Raw genomic sequence first — 22,985 nt, forward strand, 5'->3', positions numbered from 1 at the left:
AGGGTCACCCTGACCCCTGTGCTGCATCTCATCCTGTCCGGCGATGTCATAAGAGTCTCGTGGACATTGCCCTGTAATGGTCTTGGCACCTCCCTTCTACTCTTCCAAAACTCGGTCCGTTGCCCGAGCGAAACTAGGAGGTTTTCTTTTCTTTTTTCCCTTTTTTTTTCCTTATCAGATAAGCCCTGTCGCGGTGGAATACTTCGGACAATTCGGAGTGCTGTTCCAAAAGGTGTACGGGTTAGAACCATCGTCATGTCGCGTTTTTCGTTTCATTTGTGGTCTTGGGTCCTCGAGTAAAATGACATGGGGACATAGGGTATACGGGCCATTCTCTTCGGAAGGATAACTCGCTCGTCCATGGTCTTGCCCCAGTTTAGTCTCCTCCTCCTCCTTAGACTTTCATGCCACATCGGACAAATAACCCTTGTGAGGTTACCGCCCGCGCATTTTTTTTCTTTTTCCTTCTTGAATTAGTCCTATATTTCCCCGTGCATTGAATCATAGGAATAAGCTTGGTTTCGCAAAATAGGGTGCTGCTGCTGCTGCTGCTACTGCTGTTGCTGCGGGCAGTCGTATGCGCATGTCTTACGTTTAGAGATGAAACTGATAAAATTTGGCGCTATCGTGTGTGGGGTAAAAGTGCAAAGTGGCCTAAAAAACCTAAAATTTTGGGCTAAGCTAAGAAACACCGATCGACCCGTGCCCAAAGTGGCTCGACCCCCCCCTCTCAGTGTCGTGGCATCGAGTGCAATCAAGCTCATTGGTCGAGTTGAGCACAGCTGTTGGGTGTAGGCATCTGTATGCGCGCGTTTATAAGTGGAGTGTTATTTCGGCCCCAGTACGTTCTTTTCATGATGGTGTCTGAAGGACCCTAAGACAAAAATCGACAAAACTATTTTGTTACCCAAAGCTGAGTATTTGAGTGACCTTTTTTTTATTATATATATATATATATTTTTCCTCCTGGACACACGTACAATTCAGGCATGGTCCCTTCACATAAAAGATACGTTAGGTGCATCAATTTAGTCGGACAATGGACAATCACAGAAAAAGGTACAGTTCATAAGGTAGCTATTTATTAGAAACAGAAAAAGGGACATAAAGCGCGAAGAAAAAAAACATAGGACAAAAAGGCAGACTAGATTAGAAGCAATGTAACAACCAAAAAAAAAAAAAAAAAAAAAAAAAAAAAAGCGATAACAAAGAAAAAAAGAAAAAGGAAAGAAAAAGAAAGAAAAAAGAAAGAAAAAAAGAAAGAAAAAAAGAAAGAAAAAGACTGATAAGAAAAGAGTAAAGTCGAGTAAGTCGTAGCGGAGTTGAATAAGTCATAGAAGAATTGAACAAGTCGTAACTACAGAAAAAAAAATGGTCGTCAAGGCTTCATTATCGGCGAGTAGAAAAGAAAAAAGATGAGGAGGATGAAAAGGAAAAAGGACGGTAGAGTTGGAGTGGAGGGTATATGTTAGCACCTGAGGACATTAAAGGGGACACAGCGCTTTTGGAAGGGTGATGTGGCATGTCATTTTCCACTCCATTGCGGAGCGCGACCGGACATCAGATGTACTTTGTCGGAATGGCCAAAGGATCGGCGCTGTATAATGGAAATGGCAGATGGCTCTGTGCTCTGTAAAAGAGTAAGGCGCCGGATTCGTGATTTGTTGATCAACGGAGGGGTGGTGCATCAAAATTAGAACGGAGAAAAAGCAGCAGCAGCAGCAGCAGCAGCAAATAACCAAAGGTACTAAAAAAAATAAAAAGCGAACAACAAGGAAAAGAAAAGAAATGGAGAAAGACATCAAGAGAAACCGGGATCATTTGGGAGATTCGCTCGGAAAGTCGTCCGACTTAGGCGCATCTTCAGAGCCCTCTACGATCGCATTTCGTCGTCTGAATGTGTACTCGGACGGCTGGTCTCCATCAGTTGCGTCGCCTCCCCCTGGGTTCATGTCTGCGGGAGCCGTTGCGGAGCCATCACTTCCTCCTCCGCCGCCTGAGCCGCCCCCACCACTGCTGTGGGCTCTTGCGCCTCCAAGCAAGTTACCTGGGCGCACCTGTCGCTGATTAAACGAGCTCTCTGTAAAGTCATACGCATTGCTGGGGGCGAGGGGCGAGAATGGCGAGCCGGCCATATGGATTCGTTGAATTGCTGGTGGGAGCGGCAACAAGAGTGTACCTGCGACCTCCTCGCGCTGGTTTGTGTTGCAGCCGATAGAAAAAGGCGATGCGCTGTCCATAGGCATCATTGAGCAGACATCGTCCCTGTGGTGTTCCAAGGCCCGATAAGGGACCAGTCGGCGCCCAATAGCGAGGTTGCATCGGCGATGGTTGGGAATGTTTCCTGCAGCGGAATAGTGCGACGCCATGTTGGTGTTCCACTCAGAGTCCATGCACCGTGGTTGGTGGCACATACTCTCGTCAGTTGCTAAAGCGGAATCTTGTACAGCCGAGAAGCAGATCTCTCGACGCTGCAAGTGATGCTTACGGCTCATCATCCGTCGCACACGAACGCAATGCACGCGTCCCGCTGGCAAGGCGAGAGTTGAATGACTCCTGTTCCTGGCGCTCGACATGAAGTGGTACTTTAAACGAGTCCTGAAGACCACACTGTAAAATAAAAATAAAAATAAAACCTGCTGAGATAAAAAGAGAGGGAAGAAGTTTAGATGCTTGGATGAATGGAGAAAAAAGCAGGCTGGGAGAGATGATGATGATGATGATGATGATGATGATGATGATGATGATGATGATGAAGGGACTAATCGCCTTCCTTCCCCTCGAGAAGATGCAGGAGGGAACGGTGCGATCTCTCTCTCTCTCTCTCTCGCACTTTTTCCAGGAAGTACAAAAGGGGCTATGACCTGATCATTTCATTCATTGGAGCCGCTAAATAGGCCGCATATAACAAAGAAGCAATGGGATTGAACATAGGGTAGCGTAGGTTGGATTTCATGCACAGTATGAAAATCGATCGGCGGCTCCACGTCCGTTCTGGCTAGCTCCAGGTCAGTCTGTGAAGGGATCTTGTCGCGAGGTTGGCAGTTTTATTACCTGTTGCTGCAGGCGCGTATGCGACAAGATATGTGTGAATGGAGATATCACGTCAGGATTGTGGAGGAAGAGAGTACTGAGAAGGAAGTGGGGGGTGAAAAGTGAATGCGGGATATGGACACACCAGAAAACAAAGAGAGTGAGAAACGCTTTGGGACCTCCACAAAAGCAGCACCACGTCCAATCGATGTTCGTGTTCAACAGCCAATGACAAGGGAAGGAACTGCGTTCCCCGCAACAACAATCGCAACAACGACAAAGAAGGTGCACAACTGTCACTTCTTTTGCCCAGAAAAGATAGAAAGGACCAGCGAATGAGAGAAAGAGATATGGGAAAGGAGCGGACGGTAAAGGGTGGAATGGGACGAGGTTTACAGATGGGAAGATGGGATGGGAAAAAAGTGACCAAGAAGGCGGGATTCTTTTTTTCCCTCCTTCAGAGGCAGTGGTAGCCAGTCCCTTGATTCCAGTCCGTGTGTGTCTTTCCTGGCGGGAGAGGAGGAAGCACTGGTTTCGCCTCTTCCGGCCATAGCCCTGCGATCATGTTTGTTGCAGCTCTCCAACGGTCGTCTGTTGCGACAATGAACTCAAATTAAGACTGCAGGGGGACAATGTATGTAGCACTCACCTCGGTTTGCGTGGATTGTCAGACGACTGGGTGGAAGGATAGAATCTCGAGGGTAGAGAAAGAGACCTGGGGTAGATTAGGATGCGTTTTCTTCAGGACGGTGCGTCTGAGTTGATCGTTCCTGTTGACAGGGAGAGACTTTAGGAGGATGATCCACGGAGATGCAGTGTGTGGGTGTGGAGATGAACGTGGGTGCAAGAGCAGTAAATATGGCGGGAGCGAGTAGAGGCGGTATAGAAGAAAGGAAAAAAATAAAGACAGCAGGGTGGGATCCGATCAGAGCTGGCTTCAGTTCCAGGGTTCAGTTGACGCAGCAAAAGAAAAGCGAGGACGAGTAAGCAAAGAGGGAGACGAAAGGAGAGAGAGCAAGAGAGAGTAAAAAAAAAAAAAGAAAGAAAGGAAGAAAGAGTGAAAAGAGTGAGCGATGGAGACGAAAGAGAGCGAAAAAGAGAGGCGGGATCCAGACAGCTGCTCCAGGTTGGACCTGCGTTCCTGACTGACGGACCAAAAAAAGAAAAGAGAAAAAGCCGTTGGAATGTTGTTTTGCCAAATGCTGGACTAATGCAAAACGCTGCATCGCAAGGGGTTGAGGCATCCTCTCGCCTAATGCTCATTTACACCTTCCGCCCCTCTCTTAGCACTCACCCGATCCAACGGCTCTTTACATTGGCCGTCCATCCCTTCTCCTCTTTCTTCTCGTTATATCTTTCATTTCAGTAGTCTTACTATCATCCACAACTGCTCGTAGCCAGCTGTCCGTACGAACCAAGTCCGGCACCAGTATCCTTCTTCACGTTGCGAATAGCCCTCGGTTGCCAACAAAGGCGTGTGAACAAATGCCTGCGGATTCAGGCGCCCCCTGAGGTACCTGTCCTCGACAGTTTATACTCTCGTGCTCTCACCTAGTTTTGGCACGGCCTGAAAGCCAACGTGAACACTCTTCCTTAGGCGGGTTGTGAGCCGCGAATGGGTCAAGTTGTCCAGGCACTCGGACGGGTGATCAAGAGTGCCAAAAAGGCTATATAGACGAGCGAATCGGAAAAAATGTCTGTGGTTACAGGAGCGCTTGTAGAACCCTGTAGCATAAAATACTAACCGTACAAGAAACAAGGGGCAGTACCACCACTATAACCGGGGAAGAGTAACCCATTCAGATAGGACAAAGCTTGTTAGTCGATTGGTGAAGGAAGAAGTATTGCGCAGAAAAAAGAAAAAGGTGGACACAAGGAACGAACACAAGCGCACAAAGGAATGTAAACAAATAGGAACACCGACAGGATACGATTACGGGGGCAGTGTAACCCTTTGTAAACCTTCGAGTCTGTCCCCGCAAAACAGTTGTATGCAAGTATGCAACTCTACTTTCTGTGCCCGACCACTAGATAGCCGCTGTTGCCGCTGTTGTTGTTTTTGTTTGTCCTGCCGGGTCCCAGTTCAGATCTCCAATCTTCTGACCTGTATGTCGATAGGTTTATTCGCGTCCTGCATTACTCGCCTCCCGCCTTCTTTCTAGTCCCTGTTCTCATTATCCAGCCTTTTACAACAGCACAATCTTCCGAGCCCTTTATGCATGCGCTGCTGTGTGTCCGTTCTCTTTTCCTGCTTATGTTCACAATATCTAGACAGCTATTGGTCTCCTTGCCATTGCTGTTACACTTTTTTTTTTTTTTTTTTTATGTAGTGAGAAATGAAGACCCTATTATTAGCGCTTAGTTTTGATCTGCGACTTCTTAGGGTCTATGCAAACCGCCAATGCTCAAAAACTAGCCATGTGTTTTTATCCGCATACGAAAATAATGCTCAGAATGTTAATGGTGTGAATGGTTTTCATTTCCCAGCAGCAGCCTCTCGCATGGCTCTCATGGGTGAAGGAATGTCTTTTGTTGTCTGACTGTGCGATGGATACCTTGTATCAATGATGCCGTGCTCTGAATCGAACACATGCGCTTCGAGCACGCGTGGCGATCTTTGCACAAGCTCCTTGGAACTGAAAATACGTGCATCTGCGCTCTTGTTCTCATGAACCCTGTTTGGGCACCAACGAAATTTTCTTATGCAACCCCTCCCTCGCAGATAGGCACATTTGTCGAGTTGCGACGTGTATTCATGTCCAAAAGTGTGGTAGTCTATCCAATGCTGACGATCTTGTATTTGGAGAAGTCGACTTTGTTTGCCCTGTCTAGTTTGATATAACAAGTATCTACGCGCCACCAATCAACCACCCGAAATGGAAGCGAGAGCTAGAGATGGTAGGATAAAGACGACCAAGATGAGGAGACGGAGTTGGATGACAGTTGTACGCAATTGGTGGCAACTGATACCTCAATCCAATCGTGCCGTCTGTAGTGGGCGCAGCCGATTTGGCAAGGGAGGTGGTCCTCCCCAGGGCGCTCAAAGGAGGAAAAAAAAAAAAAAGAAGTGCGTCACATGATTTCTCTTCTAATTTGCCTACAAAAAGCTCAGCAGTACTCTTGATTGCGATCAACTTCTTCAACATTCTCTTCACCATCCATGTTCGGCGCTACCAAGGACTTTTTGGGAAAACCAGCACCTCCAGGATATATTGCCGGTCTCGGCAGAGGGTACAGTCTCAGAAAGTTGATTTCCCTTGAGTGTTTGATTTGTCATGACATCACGTTATTTCTAACATTCTACCTTCTTCGTTCTTCAAATAGTGCCACTGGATTCACAACACGTTCTGATATCGGGCCTGCTCGTGAGGGGCCCACCGAAGCGTAAGAGCGTTTTCTCGTTCGAATTCTAGAGCTAATCGGTAGAACTTGGGGTTTACTACTCTAGTTGCTAATTGATCTCCGTTCTTTTCAATAGTGACATTGCGAAGCTCCAGGAGCAGGCAAGGAGAAAGGCAGCAGAGGACGGAGACGATGACGACGAGCGCTATCAAGATCCTGATAACGAAGTTGGATTGTTCAGCTCAGCGCCCTATGAAGCCGATGACGAAGAAGCAGACCAGATCTACGACTCCATCGATGCTAAATTGGACGAGAGGCGAAAGGCACGAAGGTATGGTGTATAGTCTGACATGCATCTTGACCGACCAAGGATCCGTTTCGAACATTACTAACGTTTTTATTTCATACATGCTTTAGGGAGGCGCGCGAGAAGGAGGAGCAGGAAAGGTTGAACAAGGAGAGGCCCAAAATTCAGGACCAGTTCGCGGATCTGAAGCGAGGGTTGAATGCGGTCTCTGTCGAGGAATGGGAGAATTTACCAGAGGTCGGCAACATCGCGGGAAAAAATCGCAAAAAGGCCAATTTGAGGGAGAAGTTCGCACCTGCGCCGGATTCCCTGTTGCCGAGAGCGCAGGAGGAGATGGCTACGACTTTGGATGCACAGGTAGGCTTCAAGTTGTTTTTGTTTTAGAGGTGGACTGGTTCGCATTTGTTATTTATACTGTACTTACTATAGCCACTTAATGTTTGGATAGCCCAATGGTCTGGCCACGCCCGCGCCAGGAATAATGACCAATTTCAGGGAGATCGGAGAGGCCAACAAGCAGGTCCTCGGAATGCGACTGGACCGAATGGCCGATTCTGCCTCTGGAAAGACGACAATCGATCCCAAGGGATATTTGACAGGACTCAACAGTGTCGTTGTCAAGAGTGCAGCCGAGATTGGTGATTTGAAGAGAGCCCGCGATCTGCTCAAGTCGGTCATTAACACTAACCCGAAACATGCGCCAGGATGGATCGCAGCAGCACGTTTGGAAGAGCATGCAGGAAAGCTGACGGATGCACGCCAGATCATTGACAAGGGCTGTGCAGAATGTCCAAAGGCAGAGGACATCTGGCTGGAGGCTGCACGATTGAATAACACGGATAATGCAAAGAAAATTCTGGCGAACGCAGTCAAGCAGATCCCACAGTCTGTCAAGATCTGGCTTCATGCTGCACAGCTCGAAACAACACCCAGGGCGAAAAAGACTGTCATCAGGCGTGCGCTCGACTATGTACCCAACTCTGTCAAGCTGTGGAAAACTGCTGTGGAATTAGAGGATGACCCGAATAACGCCCGTATTCTACTCGCACGTGCGGTCGAACTCGTGCCGCTTTCGGTAGAGTTCTGGATTGCTTTGGCGCGATTGGAGACTTATGAAAACGCACAAAAGGTCCTGAATCAGGCGCGTACCAAGATCCCAACCTCACACGAGATCTGGATCACAGCCTTCTGTCTACAGGAAGCCAACAATAAGGATGTGGAAAAACTGGTGGCGAATGCAATCAAGAAGCTATCCATGATGGAATCGGCGCTTGGTCGGGATCAGTGGTTAGAGGAGGCTGAAAAATGCGAGAAGAATGGGTTCATTAACACCTGTCAGGCAATTGTACGAGCAACTGTCGGCATGGGTATTGAGGAGGCAGATTTGAAGTCTACATGGATGGAGGATGCCGAGAATGCTATTGCACACCAGTCATACGGCACCGCACGCGCTATCTATGCTCATGCACTGAGGACCTTTCCTTCGAAAAAGTCGATCTGGCGACGTGCAGCCTTGCTAGAGAAGGCACACGGTACTAGGGAATCTTTGGAAGAGTTGCTTGTGCGATCTGTCAAATATTGTCCGCAGGCAGAGTTTTTGTGGCTCATGGGTGCCAAGGAGAAGTGGGTTGGAGTAAGTGTCATTTGTGTCCATCCTTTTATTATGTCGCTGATTATTCTCTTTATTGGGGCTGTATATTAACATACCTTTTTCTTTTTCAAAGGGCGATGTTCCTGGAGCTCGCGCAATTTTGGATGCTGCGTTCGAAGCTAACCCGAACAGCGAGCAGATCTGGCTTGCTGCAGTCAAATTGGAGGCTGAGAATGGCGAGTTTGGACGTGCGGAGCTGCTTCTGTCGAAGGCAAGAGTCAAGGCGGATACTATGAAGGTCTGGATGAAATCTGCGGTCCTGGAACGTCAGCTAGGCAAGATTTCAGAGGCACTTGAATTGCTAGATGTAGGATTGGTCAAGTATCCGACTGCTGACAAGCTGTGGATAATTCGAGGCCAGATTTTGGCGGATCGCGGCGACGTTCAGAAGGCGAGGGAGAACTATATCAAGGCCCTGAAGAGCTGTCCCAGGTCGGTTCCATTGTGGATCTTGGCATCGAGGCTGGAGGAAAAAGCAGGACTACTGACCAAGGCGAGAGCTCTGCTGGACAAGGCACGCTTACTGAACCCCAAGACGCCCGAGTTGTGGTAAGCTGTTGTCGCTGCTGCTTTCTTGGTTATTATGTGATGTAAAGCAATTGGAAATACAATATATCTAACACTTGTGATTAATGTACTAATGATATAATGTACTTTCTCTCTCTTTGGTCTTTATTTCGACAGGCTGGAGTCAGTAAGGATTGAGTTGCGAGGAAACAACGCCAACTTTGGTAGGTCACAGATGGCCAAAGCACTGCAGGAGTGTCCGTCGTCAGGACTGCTGTGGTCGGAGTCTGTTTGGCTTGAGACGAGAGCGCAGCGCAAGGGCAAGATTGTCGATGCTCTAAAGAAATCTGAAAACTCAGCTCATGTCCTTATCACGGCGGCGCGTTTGTTCTGGTCAGATCGACAGGTGGAGAAGGCACGGTCCTGGTTATTGAGGGCAGAAAAGGCAGACTCGGACCTGGGCGATGCGTGGGCCTGGCATTACAAGTTCGAGATGGAGCACGGCGACGAGACGAGGAAGCAGGAGCTGGTGATGCGGTGCAAAGCAGCGGAGCCCAGGCATGGCGAGTACTGGCAGGCGGTGGCGAAGGATCTGAAGAATGCAGGGAAACCCTTGGAGGAGATTCTTGTACTTACAGCGGCATCATTGCCGCCAAACACGGTGGCATAGTAAGAAAGCGTCGCTTTTCATATACAAGTCCCGCATGTTAGATGGATCTTACAAATACATACCTTGATATATACAATACAGCATACACGGAAGCTGTACAGTGCCACCAAATGTACTGCTAGAATATTGGCTTGCTGTAATCCATTTGAGTGGCAATCGCGAGGAAGAGGGACGAGGGAGGTACATCACTCATGTGTGACAAATTAAATGGCATTTGAACACTCAGAAACGAAACGCAGAGAAGGCTGGTGCACTGTGTCTTAAAGATTACCAATGGATCGATAAGCGAGCGAGCGTGGGATTTGACGGCGGGGTCTCCCTCTTAGCAGCGCGTGTATAAAGTCCCTTCTTTCCCATCGCTCATTCCTCTTTCTTCATTCGCTCCCCAACACACACACTCTCAATCGACTTTTTTTCTTTTCATTTTTGTCATTCACTCTACAAAGAACCTTATATCATGTCCTCTGCTACTGCCGCTTCCAAGAAGGGTGACGAAAAGCACCTTTACACCGTCGTGGGTACGCAGTGATCAATCCTGTCTCCGTGTCTTTTTGTCCTGTATCAAACGGGCTAGACAGGCTCAGTAAGCGCTTAAGCTAATCAACCAATTGCCGCCGTTGTCTCTTTGCTGTGCTTGATCGTAGTCCTTGGTGCTTCTGGTGATCTTGCCAAGAAGAAGACCTTCCCAGCGCTTTTCGGTCTCTACAAGAACAAGTACCTCGACCAAAACACACACATCATCGGCTATGCTCGCACCAAGATGGATCGTTCCACTTTCGAGGAACACGTCTCCATGAACATCAAGCTGAAGACCGACGAGGACAAGGCTGCACACAAAAAGTTCCTGAAGCTGTGCTCGTACCAGTCTGGCCAGTATGATCAGGATAGCGATTTCAAAAGGCTTGAGGACGCCATCCGCGAGGTCGAAAAGGCATCAGGTGCGACCGCAAGACTGTTCTACATGGCCTTGCCTCCTTCGGTCTTTATCTCTGTTGCGAAGGGTCTGAAGAAGAACAATTACACCGAAGATTCTCTTGTCCGTCTTATTGTCGAGAAGCCCTTTGGTATGGACTTGGATAGTTCGCGCGAACTGGCCAAGGACCTCGGTAGTCTCTTCAGTGAGGACGAAGTAAGTTGATGGACATACACGCCCGCACTGGCGCCCAGGTTTACCCAAGAGGTCTTTGCAGCGTGCTTTATATGTTTATGTGGCGATAAGCTGACACCTTCACATCGATCTCCTACTCGTTCAGATCTACCGTATCGACCATTATCTCGGCAAGGAAATGGTCAAGAACCTGATGATCCTGCGTTTCGCAAACGTCATCTTTGGTTCCGTTTGGAATCGTCACACCATCGACAACGTCCAGATCACCTTCAAGGAAAAGCTCGGCACTGAAGGCCGCGGCGGCTACTTTGATGAGTTTGGCATCATCCGCGATGTCATGCAGAACCGTGAGTATCTTGGCTCTATTTCTCGCAAGCGTCATTCTCAAATGGTCATCCTTCCCGATACTATTGTTTTTCTAATGCTTTGATCTTGATCATATACACAGATATGCTTCAGATCTTGACCTTGGTTGCGATGGAACCCCCGGTTTCGCTCGGTGCTGAGGATGTCCGTGATGAGAAGGTAAGATGGTTGTAGCATAAAGCAAATGATGACGAAATGGAGTACGAGCGTGTGTTTGAAACTCTATTACAACTCGCTTCGATTTAATAATGCACGGTAATAACATTTTTTATACTTGGCGCGACATAACCTATCGTTTAGGTCAAGGTACTGCGCTTCATCCCTCCAATTGTCAAGGATGATATCCTGTTGGGCCAGTATGGCAAGTCAGAGGATGGCAAGGAGCCTGGGTACCTCGATGACAAGACCGTTCCCAAAGACAGCAAGACCCCGACCTACGCTGCCGCCACACTCTTTATCGAGAACGAGCGCTGGTCCGGTGTTCCCTTTGTCATGAAGTGTGGCAAGGCCCTCGACCAGCAAAAGACCGAGATCCGCATTCAGTTCAAAGATGTGGCCGGACACCTGTTCACCACTCTGTCACGCAACGAGATCGTCATCCGCGTCCAGCCCGACGAGGCAGTCTACGTCAAGATGATGAACAAGGAGCCTGGCCTAGGCACAAAGACCATCATCTCAGACCTAGATCTGTCGTACTCGAGCCGCTTCAGCGACTCGGTGATCCCCGAGGCGTACGAGTCCCTGATCCTGGATGTTTTGAACGGCGACCACTCCAACTTTGTGCGCGACGACGAATTGGACGCGGCATGGAAGATTTTCACGCCCATCTTGAAGCAGATCGACAACGGCGAGATCGACCCCATTCCCTACGCGCACAGCAGCCGTGGACCCAAGGGAGTGACCGAATTTGTGGCCAAGTACGGCTACACGCGTGAAAGACAGGAGTACGTTTGGCCACAACACTCTGAGGCCGGATCGGCCGCTGGCAAGGACCAAAAATAATTTTCATACAGCGCGATGAACAGCGCGAGCATAATTCTGTGAAGCAAATAAACGATTGTACATTCATGCCTTCCTTTTGTTTCAAGACTACACGTGATGTTGAAGGGCAGCTGTATCCGCTTCGCTTTGCATGCATCCACCTTGTTCCTCATTCACTGTTCTCGTTTTAGCATGAGCTCACCACAGCTGCTCGAGACTATCCTATATGATCCCAAAGGTAAGTAGTGTCGTATTTTGTCCTCTTTGGATCTTATTTGTTTCTACCGGGGTCATGGATACGCGTCTTACTTGCATTTCCTTCTCGAACACTACCGATAGAGGGCATGTTCCTCTTGGACTACCATTGCGAGCGCATGATAAACTCTGCAAAGACCTTGGCGGTGTTTTTTGCTAACGACCAGGAGCTATTTCTACGGGAGCTTATCCCTACCCCTTCCGAGATATCCAATAAACTGGACGTGGCTATCAGGAACGCGGGAAAGGACACACGGCAGAGGGTATGTCCCATTTAGCGCCAAAAGAAACCTCCATCTTCGTTCTCGGCGACTGTAGATGTCAAGGCTCATGGGAGCCCACCGGGCAAAAGATAATGACATTCGCTAATTGGCATGTTTTATCGCTCTCTTTTGATGCCGCATTTCACTCTTTACATAGTTGCGGGTACTGCTCGACTTTGACGGGGCAATTACGATCCAGTCAAGCCACCTGCCTTCAGAGACCAAGGACTTTTCTGGTACAGAATCCCAGCTCGCGTTCATTTGTCATTGAGTGTGATATACGTTCACATGTGGGAACAGCAAAGCGTTAAAATCTAATGCTCCCTTTGATGTGCGCTACCAGATGCTTCAATTGTCGTGGTTCTGGACAAGGAGCCAACCCCAAAAGACAATATATTTTTGTACCACAAGACCACTGAACGCGAAGTCTACAATGAGGCACGGCAGCGCCTAGGTAATGAATGAGAATAATACCCCTCCTATACTCACGCGCTCGCTTCTGTTGAACTGTTGGATGTTGATACTATAACTGGTGTTCTCGTATACGTAGGTCTAGGGCCGATAACGGCCCCCAAGAACTCAGACAAGCCATTTGATGTGATCTTGTATAACCTCGACGAAGAGATCATGGAGACCACCATTGCGAATATCGCGATCGAAGTGAAGAACCCCGACTCAGGAGAACTGGAATGGGTTACACCGCCTGTGTCTTCGGGTAAGACGAGCGGGGATAGAACAGATCAGCGGTATATGAACCAAGGTATCCTCATTCACATTTGCTTTTTTTTTTTCTCTCTATTACTTTTTTTTTTTTTTTTTTTTTTTTTTGTAGGATTGCTGTGCGGGACGATGCGGCGTAAACTATTGGAGGAGGGGAAGCTTAAAGAGAGGGTCATTACGGTGGACGACCTCAAGAACGCAGCATTGGTAAGGCCATCGAACTTTGGTGCATCTAATTATACTCCATCTCCCTTCTTTGTTCTCTGACTCGTCCCTTCTACTCTTATGGTCCCACTTACAAACAGGAGAACAGAAGGATAAAGTGCTTCAATTCTGTCCGGAAAGAGTATCTGGTTACGCTGTGGATTTAAACACTCCAATCAATACAAGTTTGTAATACCTATGTATATGAGCGATCATCTCAAATAACTCCATGCAGTGAAGGCGCGCCCAATTCACGTTTATTGTCCTCGGAACGAACATCTAACCCATGCTCGCTTTGCTAGCCGTTCTGGGTATCCTGATTTCCTCATGCGTCATGACTGTGTTGCGTTTCCATGATATGGTTTTCGCTTGTTATTCATAAAGAAAGACGACAAGACCGACGGCACCCAGGAGCGCATATTTGAGCATTGGGTAGTCCGTCATGAAGATGGTGAACATGCCGAGATAAGGCAAGAACCCTTGCACGCGACCCACAATGTCCTTGGGTTCGATCCACATCATGCCCCTGTTTGTATGGAATTCCTGGTAGAGTCCTCGGTCGTCGACGTTGTTGTTGTCGCCCTTTGTCAACAGCAGCTGCGTACCAGCCTTTGGTCTAAGGGGGAATTATCATATTCAATGGGTTAGTCATAATCCCTAGGATAAACGCAGGCGAATCGTCCTGTAACACAATATTGCTTACGAGTCATGGCGGTCAATGACACGATGGACAATTGGGATATCACGTCCTGGGATCTTGAAGACACAGATCTCGCCGATTTCGATGGGCTTCTTGGGATTGCTGAGGAAGAGAATATCGCCTCTTGCGAATGCAGGCTCCATACTCTCACTGAGGAGGCGAGTCCATTAGAAATGAGGGGCGAATCGATCAGGGGGAAGGTATAAAGCCACATGAAGATAGCAGTCGGGTGTTAACACAAAATCCAGTCTGCTACGTGGCAATTGAAGGTAGTCCGGAGTGGAGCCCATGAAATAGCGCCGTACCTTAGAACCACGACCAGGGGCGATTCGCAGCTGGTGTAGAGACCCCATGCCTTGTAGGACATGAAGACTCCAAATAGCATCATCAACACATTGAGTGAGTTGGTAAGGATCTAGGAGAAGAAGGATATGGACGAGAAGGAGTGGCCGTCGGTCAGTCCGTTCAGAGTTGGCGTAAAAAGAGGTCGATCGCAACAATGCAATGTCAGCACGCTAACGACGTACTTGTCTCAAGTTCATGGCGAATTCCTTTATCTGTTTTCCTTTGCCGCTATTCCTTTGTATGTTGTTGAGCCCGAGACAAGAGGAAGAGGAGGCGATGTAGTGTTCGAGAGGAGGATGAAACATTAGAAGAGAGAATCGATGATGCAAAGAAGGCGCGACCTGGTCTGTCTCCGCACGTGATGCATTAACCAACGAGTACTCTTAACCATCAGTAAAGTCTTTGCGCATCACCGTTTCTTCACTCAAGAACTCTTCCTACTCCCTCTCCATCAACAACTCGACAGCCGCCCATGCCTCCACCACCACCACCACCACCTCCTCCACCACCAGGCGGTGGACCACCTGCCGCAGCACCGGTCCCTAAACCATCCAAGGACAGAAATGCACTCCTCAGCGAAATCCAAAGCGGAACCAGACTTAAGAAGGCTGTCACCAACGACCGCTCCGCTCCCATCGTCGGTAATACCCTCGTCCCTTTCTTCCTTTTCTTCAGTATTTCGTTGTCTGGAATATGCATATTCTGCCTTCCTCGTTTACTCATAAGAACGAGAGAGTCGTAATATGTGTTGGTTTATCTCTGAGCGTGCAAAAGGATTGGGCTATGACGTGCTGACACGCTAAACGTATTTTCTTTGTATCTTATCTAATGCATTGACAGATGCGCCAAAGTCGAGCATTGGGGGCGGCGGAGGATCGCTACCACGACCACCGCAAATAGGCGGTGGTGGCGCAAGCAATGGCGGTAGCGCAGCGGGGGCTGGAGGCGCACCACAGCTAGGCGGGCTGTTTGCAGGAGGTATGCCCAAACTCAAGAGTCGAAGCGGCGGTCTGGACACAGGAGGTAAGATGTGGGCTGTTTCTGTATTTTTTCTTTCTTTCTCGCTCGTCCCTTGGCATTGGTGCTTCTTTTTGGTTTGGTCTCTTGGAATGGCGGCGACTAAGCACATTCGGAGGAGGCAAGGAGGCGATGACAGCACGACAATCGCATTCGACGCAGGCAAGGCGAGGGTAGCAACAAGCAGCAGCTCGATCGGACCGAAAACAAGACGATATGGGTTATATTTACACAACATGGTTATTACAATCCGGAAAGAGTGGTAGAGCAGCTCTCAGGCAACTTCGACTTGTCTTTGACTCAACTCAACTCTTATGTACCTGCGCTCTCGATTCTGTCTTTGCTCTGCTCATGTCAGGCTGCCCGCATCCTGCCGCTAATGCAGCTTGTTCTCACGGCATGCTCGCGCAATCACTGTCGACTCGTTCTTGGGCAATGCCATGGACACTTTTTTCGACGCTGGAACAGAGGCGCTGACCCCACATGGATATCGTCGTCGTTATGCAACATGGTCCAAGTATTAATATCCACCCCCTCTTCTTTTTGCGCTATAGCCGATCACAGCGCCAGCAACAACGTCAGCAATGGAACTCCCGCTAGAGGACTTCCAAAACCACCCACGTTCAACAGCCCCGCCAAAGCGACACTGCCAGTACCAACAGCGACACCTCCCAGTGTACCAGGAAGGACACCACCGCCCGTACGTCATGCACCTGCCACTCCACTCTCTGCTGCAGCGCCATCTAGTTTATCTAAGGGCAGCTCACCCTCCAGATTTGTACCTGCTCCACCATCCGCCAATGGATCGCCTGCTCGTGCGGTTCCGGCGGTTCCACCCACTCCAGGACGCCCAGCATCCACACTTCCACCTAATCTCTCCCGTTCGCCCGCCCCACCTGCTCCACCACGAAAGATAGGACCACCTCCTCCATCACGGCCCAATGGAACAGCTCACCCACCAGCAACACCATCACGACCAACACCTGCACTTCCAGGTCGTGCACCTCCTCCGCAGCCGGGGCGCGCTACTCCCTCAACGCCTTCTACAGCACCTTTTACGTCTAATCCACCATCCACACCTCCGAACAGGACACGCCCGCCGCCCAGCACCCCTCCACCCCTGCCAGGGGTAGCCCCCAGAGCGCGGTCTGGTTCTGCCCCAGTCAAACCCGACATTCGTCCTGCTGCATCTGTACCAGAGCCACCAGCAACAGAAGGTCGGTGGACATTTAGAACGGCCTCGGACTTTCCTGCACCTCGGGCAAATCACAGTACTGGATCGAAAGTGTATCCCAGCGGAAACTCTACGGGAAGCTGTAAGTTGCATGAATCGACGTGCGATCACGCTGTAAAGGCATGCAGGACATGATACTTACCCTTTTTTTTTGCTGACTATCATTTTTTTCAAATTCTAGCCGTCCCGTTGGATTTCTCGTCATTAGCAGGCGTATCAGCAGGAAGAGTGCCGCCCCCTCCACCTATGGGGGGTGGCGGTCGTTACCGCTAAAGAACAGCTGGAATGAAGAGAATAAAGAAAAGTATCGAGGCATCATATCGAATCAACATGTCATAAACCGCCCCTGTTGAGCCAAGGAATGGTCTTGTGTACGACAGCAACCAGTTTTAATAATAAACGTTGGAGTTCAACTTTGTACGATAGAAATTATGTTTCCTTGCCAAAGTAGTTTAAACATGATGGGGATTGGGTATTCTGGATTGTCTAAGCGTCCACTTCATCGTCATCATCGATCCCAGGACCTTGCTCAGCCAATTTCCGATGCTGCTCCTCTGCGTCAGCAGCCATTTGCTTTCTTCGGATAGAAACGGCGTCCAGTTGTTTTTGCAGGCTAGCGATCTGTTCCTGAAGCATTTTGATATCATGCTGGGCCTTGGCTGTTTTCATTTTACAGAAACAAGGTGAAGAAGAGAATGAAATGATATGAGTGAACCGATTGATCGTTGTGTGCTTCTTTCTGAACAGCAGCAGCAGCAGCAGCACTTTGGTTGATGCACGTTGTGCTTACCTTTGACTTCAGTCACCGGCGCAGCATGGCTATCGACAATGGGGCCATACTCACGACTGCAGACCTCCTTAGTGGCGCTCCATTGATGTTCCTTCTGAACTGCCTCTTGGGCCAATTGATCCACCTCTGACTGCAGATCTGATCTATTCACAAGAAAAAAGAAAGAAAATGTAGAGCATTAGCGGTGAGCGAACGACAATTATGTAAAAAAAGAACAAGAGTCGACAACATCTGTGTTCAGACTTACCGGCTGTTGTCCGACTGATCCAAAGAATCCAATTGCTCTTGTTTCTCCTTCAATTGAGTCCTGACAGCAACCAGGGCTACAGTCGATTTCTCGAGCTATTATTGACACACACACACACACACACATATATATATATATATACAAAATAAGATATGTCAGAAAATTGGATTCAGCTGCTTGAAAAATGGGGGGGGGGGGGTTTTGCTTGGCTGAGAGAGGACAAATGTCTTGCGATGAGCGATTGTATTTCTTACCTCCTCAAGAGCCACCCTCTCAGCATCTGCGCCCTCGCGCTCTTCTCTGTGATGATGAGAAGACATTACGAATGTCAGTGAATCAAGTAGCAAAAAGAAGTTCAGCAGCATTATGAAGTCTCCAGAAGAAAAAAAGGAAAAAAAGAAAAAAAAAAAAGAAAGAAAGACACGGTCTGTAACTACCGCTCTAGACGTACTTGGCAATGGCCTCCAAGCGTTCCTGAACAGATTTCAGTTCCGCGTCCAGATCGATCGTCGGCAAGAGCATCCTGTTTGACGGGGTGATTTCCAGATTCTCAATGATATCGGCAACAGCGTTCACATCGACGACTTCAGGCTCGGTGTTCTATGAAAAGAGAGGCAGAATAAGTTATGGGCTGGTTTCACAAAAAAAAAAAAAAAAAAAAAAATGCATGTCCGCGCGTAGGACGAGCGTGTTACCTGGGCTACAGATGGCGTGTCGACTACTGGTGATGTGCTCATGGTAAACGTTTCGTTGTTTTTTGTCAGGGTAGTAGTAGTAGTGGTGGTGGTGGTTGAATGAGTGAGGTGAATGAAGGGAACAAAGAAAAGGGGATCACACTCCTGAAGTTGCGTTTCCCAACTCAAAAAGAGGGGGCAACGAGAGGCGGGTCACAGAGCGTTGCCCAAGCATGCGCTGTGCCATTGCCTGCAGCGGGTTATTATTAGCCTTTCAAAGCGCTCTCTTTTTTCCGGCCTCTTTACATCTCCCGTAAAGTGTAGAGCAGATCAACGATAGACGCGTCGAAACTGGTAACCTTGATTCCCATAAAACGCGGTTCTCCAGATCGAAGAGGGGGATTTTTTTTTATCTTTTTCTTCTATTTTTTTTATTGGCAATCAACTATAGCGATAGTTGCCCTGCCTTGATGATCGCAGCTCGCAACTCATCTAGTCCATCTTTGGTCCGACTACTGACGCCGAGCACCATAGGGAAACAACAGATCGCATCTCTGACCAATTGTGCCTCGATCTCTGCCTTGGCAGCATTGTACTTTGTCACTGAGAGTCGATCCTTTTTGGTCAACACCACTTGATATGAGAGGCCCGATCCGTCCAAGAGTTGCATGATCTGGGTATCACTCTCCTTGAGTCCATGGGATGGGTCCACAAGAATATATATCCTCCTCAAGCTAGCCAAGCATGCAGGGTAAACACATCGGATTTGTTAGCGAACAGTTCCCAGAGAGTTGCTTGTTTGTCGTTTAGAACGAAGACAGAGGTCGGTCTAGTGATGTCTACTTACTTTCTCCTGTTCTGCAGGTAGTTGAGAATCATGCCTCCCCATTCATCCCGACTTTTCCAGCCGTATCCTGGCATGTCGACCAAGGACAGCTTCTCGCCCACCTTGAAAAAGTTCATCATCCGCGTGTGGCCCTAGCCGATCGACCGAAAAAACATAGCCATGTTAGATCAGGGCAACACCGGCATTTCCGTAGAATAAAGAGAAGTGTTCAGTGGCGAGGAATAGATCCTAGAAAGCAGCACGTACAGGTTTACTTGAGGTTTTGACAAGTCCGTTTCGATTGACAAGGCCATTGATCAAACTAGACTTTCCAATGTTGCTCCTGCCGATGAACGCGACCTACAGAGGCACATATCACAGTTAGTATATGAGCACTTTAGCATCAAATAATGGAGGTTCATGCAGCCCAACGACATGGTGCGGTGCAAATTACCTCCGGTATAACGGTGTTTTCGGGTATCATATCTATATTGGTTGCACTCTTGACAAACTCCGCAGGCAAGAGAAAGAACTTGTGTGCCTTCGCCAACTCGCTCGTCGTCGCGCCTGGGACGAATGGAAACGCTTCGAGCTTCCTTGGAAACTTTTCTGGTTTTGTCTCCTTTGAACTGTCAGTCTTCGAAGCTTGATCTCCTGTTGTATTGAGTGACGATGCGGCGGGTTTGTTATTGAGGTACCTAGTTTTGGGTCGTGTTACTGGTTCCTCTGTGGGAAAACCTCGTTGTATCCGCTTGTTGGTGGAAGCAACGGGTGCATCTAAAGCTCGTTGTGTTGTTGGCATACTTGCCGTCGGGACGGCGCGTTTTAATAATTCTGAACCAGCATCTGTTGTTGTACTAGCTACTACCGGCGATGTCCTCAGCGACGTCTCCTGAGGTACAGGTCGATCGGCTGACGGGATAGGTCTCCGTCGAAGTACGGCTTTTGTCCTGATCTCCCGTACAGATATCTGGTTCCAGAGTACGCAAGTATTATTAAACGAGCACCGAGCCGCTGCTGCTTTTGTTGCTGGTAGTGACCATGGTTGAGCCAGTCTCTTTGCTATTCTTGCGGCAGTGGCCATTCCTATAAGGGTTGTGTTGCTCAAAGTTGCGGGGCCGGCATCAGCTTTCTCTCGAGTTAAAAAGGGTTCCCCAGTCCTTTGACCCAAAAGCCACTCGATTTTGTCAACACGGAAAGCGTTCACCCCGCCCATTACCGTTTTCGAACACTCTCGACTCCACCTTTTGCATCCCATCCCTTTCTCGACTGCATATACATTTATTCACCATGAACCACGAGACAAAGGAAGCTATTCTCAAGGCCACCGAGGTTGTCAAGACCGTCGTCCACTTTGGCTTCATCCCATTCGTGATCTACCTCGGTACGAGTAACGCAATTGTTTGATTCCCGCTACTAATATACCTTTCCTGCGGTTACCACTCTCACAAGTCTGTCTATCTGTCTGTCTGCTAACTCGACCCATTTTTGTTTTACTTGCTTATCTATAGGATTTACCCGGTAATACTCAGCAACACCGTGTTCGCATTGATGCACAGAAGAAAAGAGCTGGAGCGACAAAGCCTACCAATGGCCTCTCTGTTCCTTTGCTTGGGGATAATGAAACACTGCGTGCTCGATAGGATACAGGGACATTATCGCCAGAATCTGATTTTCGACCTTTTTTTTCCTTCCGGAAACTAACATTGAACTCTTTCTTGCATGGTCTCTCACTTTGAACAGAAGCGACCCCAAGCCCTCGTTGATCCGCCTCATCCTTCCCTTGGCTTAAATATGTACAGGAGCTCAGGATGCGACGACAGCGGGTAGCAGCAAAAGGACGAAGACGAGAAGGAGGAGGAGAAGGAGGGCATCCAACATCTTATTGCAGATCATGATGGAGCCATAACAGAACTTTACTGGACACCCACCGAGCAACTATCTATGCTCAAAATAAATAAAAAACGACATTCGCACAGAAGTAGACCACTATGATATCATTTTCTGTCACTAATCGAATGGATTTCTATAATCACATTGACTTCAGAGCGTGATAGTTGGCAGCTTCCTGTGCCGTTCACACATCGACAATCTAACTATCAGGATATACTGGCCATTCTGATTACTACTTTTTTTTTTTTTTTTGCCAGGGATTGGCCTTGAACTGAGGATATTCGGTTTTCTGACCCCTTAAAACTAATTATTGATATTCAAACTCAAGACGGCACTCTTCGAAAGTGTGACATGAATTGTTCGCTTCTCAGCTTGCCCATTGTCTGCCTGTTTGCCTGTTTGCCTACCACTTGCACGCATTCTTTCCTTCAGCAAACATAAGATCTATCTACAAGTGCGTGAATGCCGCGGATAGGTTACAGGTCGGTAAGTTTAGGGGGGAGGGGAGGAACTATCTTTTAGGATACAAAAATAAAAAAATCTGATCGAGATAAGATCCGTCAGATCGAATATCATGGCCCATGGGCTCGGACCCAAGGTAAGGGTAGCCAATCGAAAACCTGGGGTAGACGCACGGACCAGAAACGGTCTCGTTCCACCAAAAAAAAAAAAAAAAAAAAAAAAAAGTTTCGTGTCGATCAGTTTTGTTTTTTCCTTCTTCATACATTCAAAAACACCCTTCCATCTCTCTCGCATCTCCATAGGCAGTTCTTTTCCCCTTCCAGCGCAACAGCAGCTAGCCCCGTCGAATAACCGTCCATCGCTTTTTCTTTTCTTTCTTTTTTTTTTTGCTCTGATCCCTGAAGACAATCTTTAGGAAACAATATGAAGCATATTGTGCATCCAAGAGCTTGCGTAGATCCCTATTACTGCCACTCAAAGCGATTTCCTTCTCGTTCTCAAGTTCCCAAGGGGATCCATTCTACAACCGCAGCAGCCGGGTCAACCAACAAGCAGCGGCACAGCTCAATTTTTCAATCATCCCCAACCCCAACATTGTCGTCTTCCCGCCTGGTACCCTTATGCGCGTTTATAAAACCTGAAGATTTCACGCTAAACGAAATGTATTGCCTCGAAAACACAGAGATGCCAGCCAGAGTGATCGGCACTACGACCATGCCGGACTTCGCGACCGAGCTATTGAATGGTGACTTTGATCAGGAAGACCTTGAAGATCACGACTTGAGCGATGGTTTCAATAAAGGCGATAGTGACGGCGACGAAGGCAGTTATGAGGACCAGGACGACTCAGGAAACAACAGCAATCACTGGGCATCATTCGCTCCTTCAAGGACCTATGCACACGGAAGAGAAACGGATCCCGCACCAAGTGAACAGTACCAGACATTCAGTGCAACTTCCAGCTACGTTAATTCTGGAAGCAGTGGTGGTGTTGACAATGACTGGATCTTTGCTACGGTACCTACGCCTGCAAAATCCGTCTCGACAGCGTTCACAGCCACACCAGTAGCTACTACCCCTTCTAGTGAAGCCGTAGAACGAGAGGCAAGACGAAGACGGTTCGAGCGGCATGCTTCGAGGGGATTGCAGGATGAAGCCTCATCTTCTTCTCCGGAGGCACTCTCGTATGCTTGGTTGTATTTTTCATTCAGGTCTTTATCGCCCTTCTGTTCTGAGGACTCTTAGTATTAATGACATCTAACGAATGCTTTAAAAAAAAAAAAATGTAGGGCGCTGAAGCGCAAGAGGAGGAGAAAGGGCAAGGACCTTCAGAGGTATGTGTTGCTCAAGAATGCACAGCTGTTGGACTGAGTCGGATAGTAAACGACAG

General features: G+C 48.3%; 10 protein-coding genes across 10 annotated transcripts; 6 read left to right on the top strand and 4 right to left on the bottom strand.

Moving 5' to 3' along the window:
- Window positions 1-1,667: 1,667 nt before the first annotated feature.
- On the bottom strand, window positions 1,668-2,706 carry BC939DRAFT_443521 (uncharacterized protein). The gene has a single exon (XM_051554553.1). It carries the CDS (start codon window positions 2,574-2,576, stop codon window positions 1,818-1,820), a length of 759 nt encoding a protein of 252 aa, XP_051415015.1. The 5' UTR covers window positions 2,577-2,706; the 3' UTR covers window positions 1,668-1,817.
- A 3,470-nt stretch (window positions 2,707-6,176) lies between these two features.
- On the top strand, window positions 6,177-9,689 carry BC939DRAFT_408352 (PRP1 splicing factor, N-terminal-domain-containing protein). Its single transcript, XM_051552883.1, has 7 exons — window positions 6,177-6,264; window positions 6,358-6,417; window positions 6,512-6,706; window positions 6,793-7,039; window positions 7,131-8,315; window positions 8,407-8,882; window positions 9,018-9,689. Exons 1-7 carry the CDS (start codon window positions 6,194-6,196, stop codon window positions 9,508-9,510), a joined length of 2,727 nt encoding a protein of 908 aa, XP_051415016.1. The 5' UTR covers window positions 6,177-6,193; the 3' UTR covers window positions 9,511-9,689.
- Window positions 9,690-9,789: 100 nt separating this feature from the next.
- Window positions 9,790-12,065, top strand: BC939DRAFT_421240 (glucose-6-phosphate dehydrogenase). The gene is made up of 5 exons (XM_051553088.1): window positions 9,790-10,028; window positions 10,155-10,639; window positions 10,764-10,965; window positions 11,067-11,143; window positions 11,285-12,065. Exons 1-5 carry the CDS (start codon window positions 9,968-9,970, stop codon window positions 11,984-11,986), a joined length of 1,527 nt encoding a protein of 508 aa, XP_051415017.1. The 5' UTR covers window positions 9,790-9,967; the 3' UTR covers window positions 11,987-12,065.
- Window position 12,066: 1 nt separating this feature from the next.
- On the top strand, window positions 12,067-14,025 carry BC939DRAFT_62854 (aminotransferase). The gene is made up of 7 exons (XM_051561794.1): window positions 12,067-12,203; window positions 12,307-12,483; window positions 12,641-12,719; window positions 12,827-12,937; window positions 13,034-13,198; window positions 13,316-13,410; window positions 13,509-14,025. The coding sequence occupies exons 1-7, from the start codon at window positions 12,192-12,194 to the stop codon at window positions 13,572-13,574; spliced, it is 705 nt and encodes a 234-aa protein (XP_051415018.1). The 5' UTR covers window positions 12,067-12,191; the 3' UTR covers window positions 13,575-14,025.
- Window positions 13,625-14,683, bottom strand: BC939DRAFT_62820 (uncharacterized protein). Its single transcript, XM_051561793.1, has 3 exons — window positions 14,413-14,683; window positions 14,111-14,257; window positions 13,625-14,023 (listed from the first exon to the last, which is right to left on the bottom strand). Exons 1-3 carry the CDS (start codon window positions 14,493-14,495, stop codon window positions 13,780-13,782), a joined length of 474 nt encoding a protein of 157 aa, XP_051415019.1. The 5' UTR covers window positions 14,496-14,683; the 3' UTR covers window positions 13,625-13,779.
- Window positions 14,684-14,751: 68 nt separating this feature from the next.
- On the top strand, window positions 14,752-17,064 carry BC939DRAFT_443535 (uncharacterized protein). Its single transcript, XM_051554554.1, has 4 exons — window positions 14,752-15,093; window positions 15,293-15,475; window positions 16,024-16,785; window positions 16,885-17,064. The coding sequence occupies exons 1-4, from the start codon at window positions 14,925-14,927 to the stop codon at window positions 16,974-16,976; spliced, it is 1,206 nt and encodes a 401-aa protein (XP_051415020.1). The 5' UTR covers window positions 14,752-14,924; the 3' UTR covers window positions 16,977-17,064.
- Window positions 17,065-17,189: 125 nt separating this feature from the next.
- On the bottom strand, window positions 17,190-18,477 carry BC939DRAFT_474828 (uncharacterized protein; the record flags this gene model as incomplete). The annotated part of the gene is made up of 6 exons (XM_051558449.1): window positions 17,190-17,362; window positions 17,494-17,636; window positions 17,741-17,835; window positions 17,995-18,040; window positions 18,192-18,340; window positions 18,436-18,477. The coding sequence occupies 6 exons, from the start codon at window positions 18,475-18,477 to the stop codon at window positions 17,190-17,192; spliced, it is 648 nt and encodes a 215-aa protein (XP_051415021.1).
- Window positions 18,478-18,859: 382 nt separating this feature from the next.
- On the bottom strand, window positions 18,860-19,724 carry BC939DRAFT_474829 (P-loop containing nucleoside triphosphate hydrolase protein; the record flags this gene model as incomplete). Its single annotated transcript, XM_051558450.1, has 4 exons — window positions 18,860-19,148; window positions 19,262-19,392; window positions 19,508-19,600; window positions 19,695-19,724. The coding sequence occupies 4 exons, from the start codon at window positions 19,722-19,724 to the stop codon at window positions 18,860-18,862; spliced, it is 543 nt and encodes a 180-aa protein (XP_051415022.1).
- Window positions 19,725-20,379: 655 nt separating this feature from the next.
- On the top strand, window positions 20,380-21,230 carry BC939DRAFT_526742 (Tom7-domain-containing protein). Its single transcript, XM_051561381.1, has 3 exons — window positions 20,380-20,624; window positions 20,752-20,761; window positions 20,984-21,230. Exons 1-3 carry the CDS (start codon window positions 20,531-20,533, stop codon window positions 21,030-21,032), a joined length of 153 nt encoding a protein of 50 aa, XP_051415023.1. The 5' UTR covers window positions 20,380-20,530; the 3' UTR covers window positions 21,033-21,230.
- Window positions 21,231-22,279: 1,049 nt separating this feature from the next.
- BC939DRAFT_500768 (uncharacterized protein) lies at window positions 22,280-22,966 on the top strand (the record flags this gene model as incomplete). Its single annotated transcript, XM_051560077.1, has 2 exons — window positions 22,280-22,779; window positions 22,885-22,966. The coding sequence occupies 2 exons, from the start codon at window positions 22,280-22,282 to the stop codon at window positions 22,964-22,966; spliced, it is 582 nt and encodes a 193-aa protein (XP_051415024.1).
- Between the last annotated feature and the right edge of the window lie 19 nt (window positions 22,967-22,985).

Source organism: Gamsiella multidivaricata (genome assembly GCF_025024155.1).
Source record: "Gamsiella multidivaricata strain RSA 2152 chromosome Unknown BC939scaffold_14, whole genome shotgun sequence".
NCBI lineage: Eukaryota > Fungi > Mortierellomycota > Mortierellomycetes > Mortierellales > Mortierellaceae > Gamsiella > Gamsiella multidivaricata.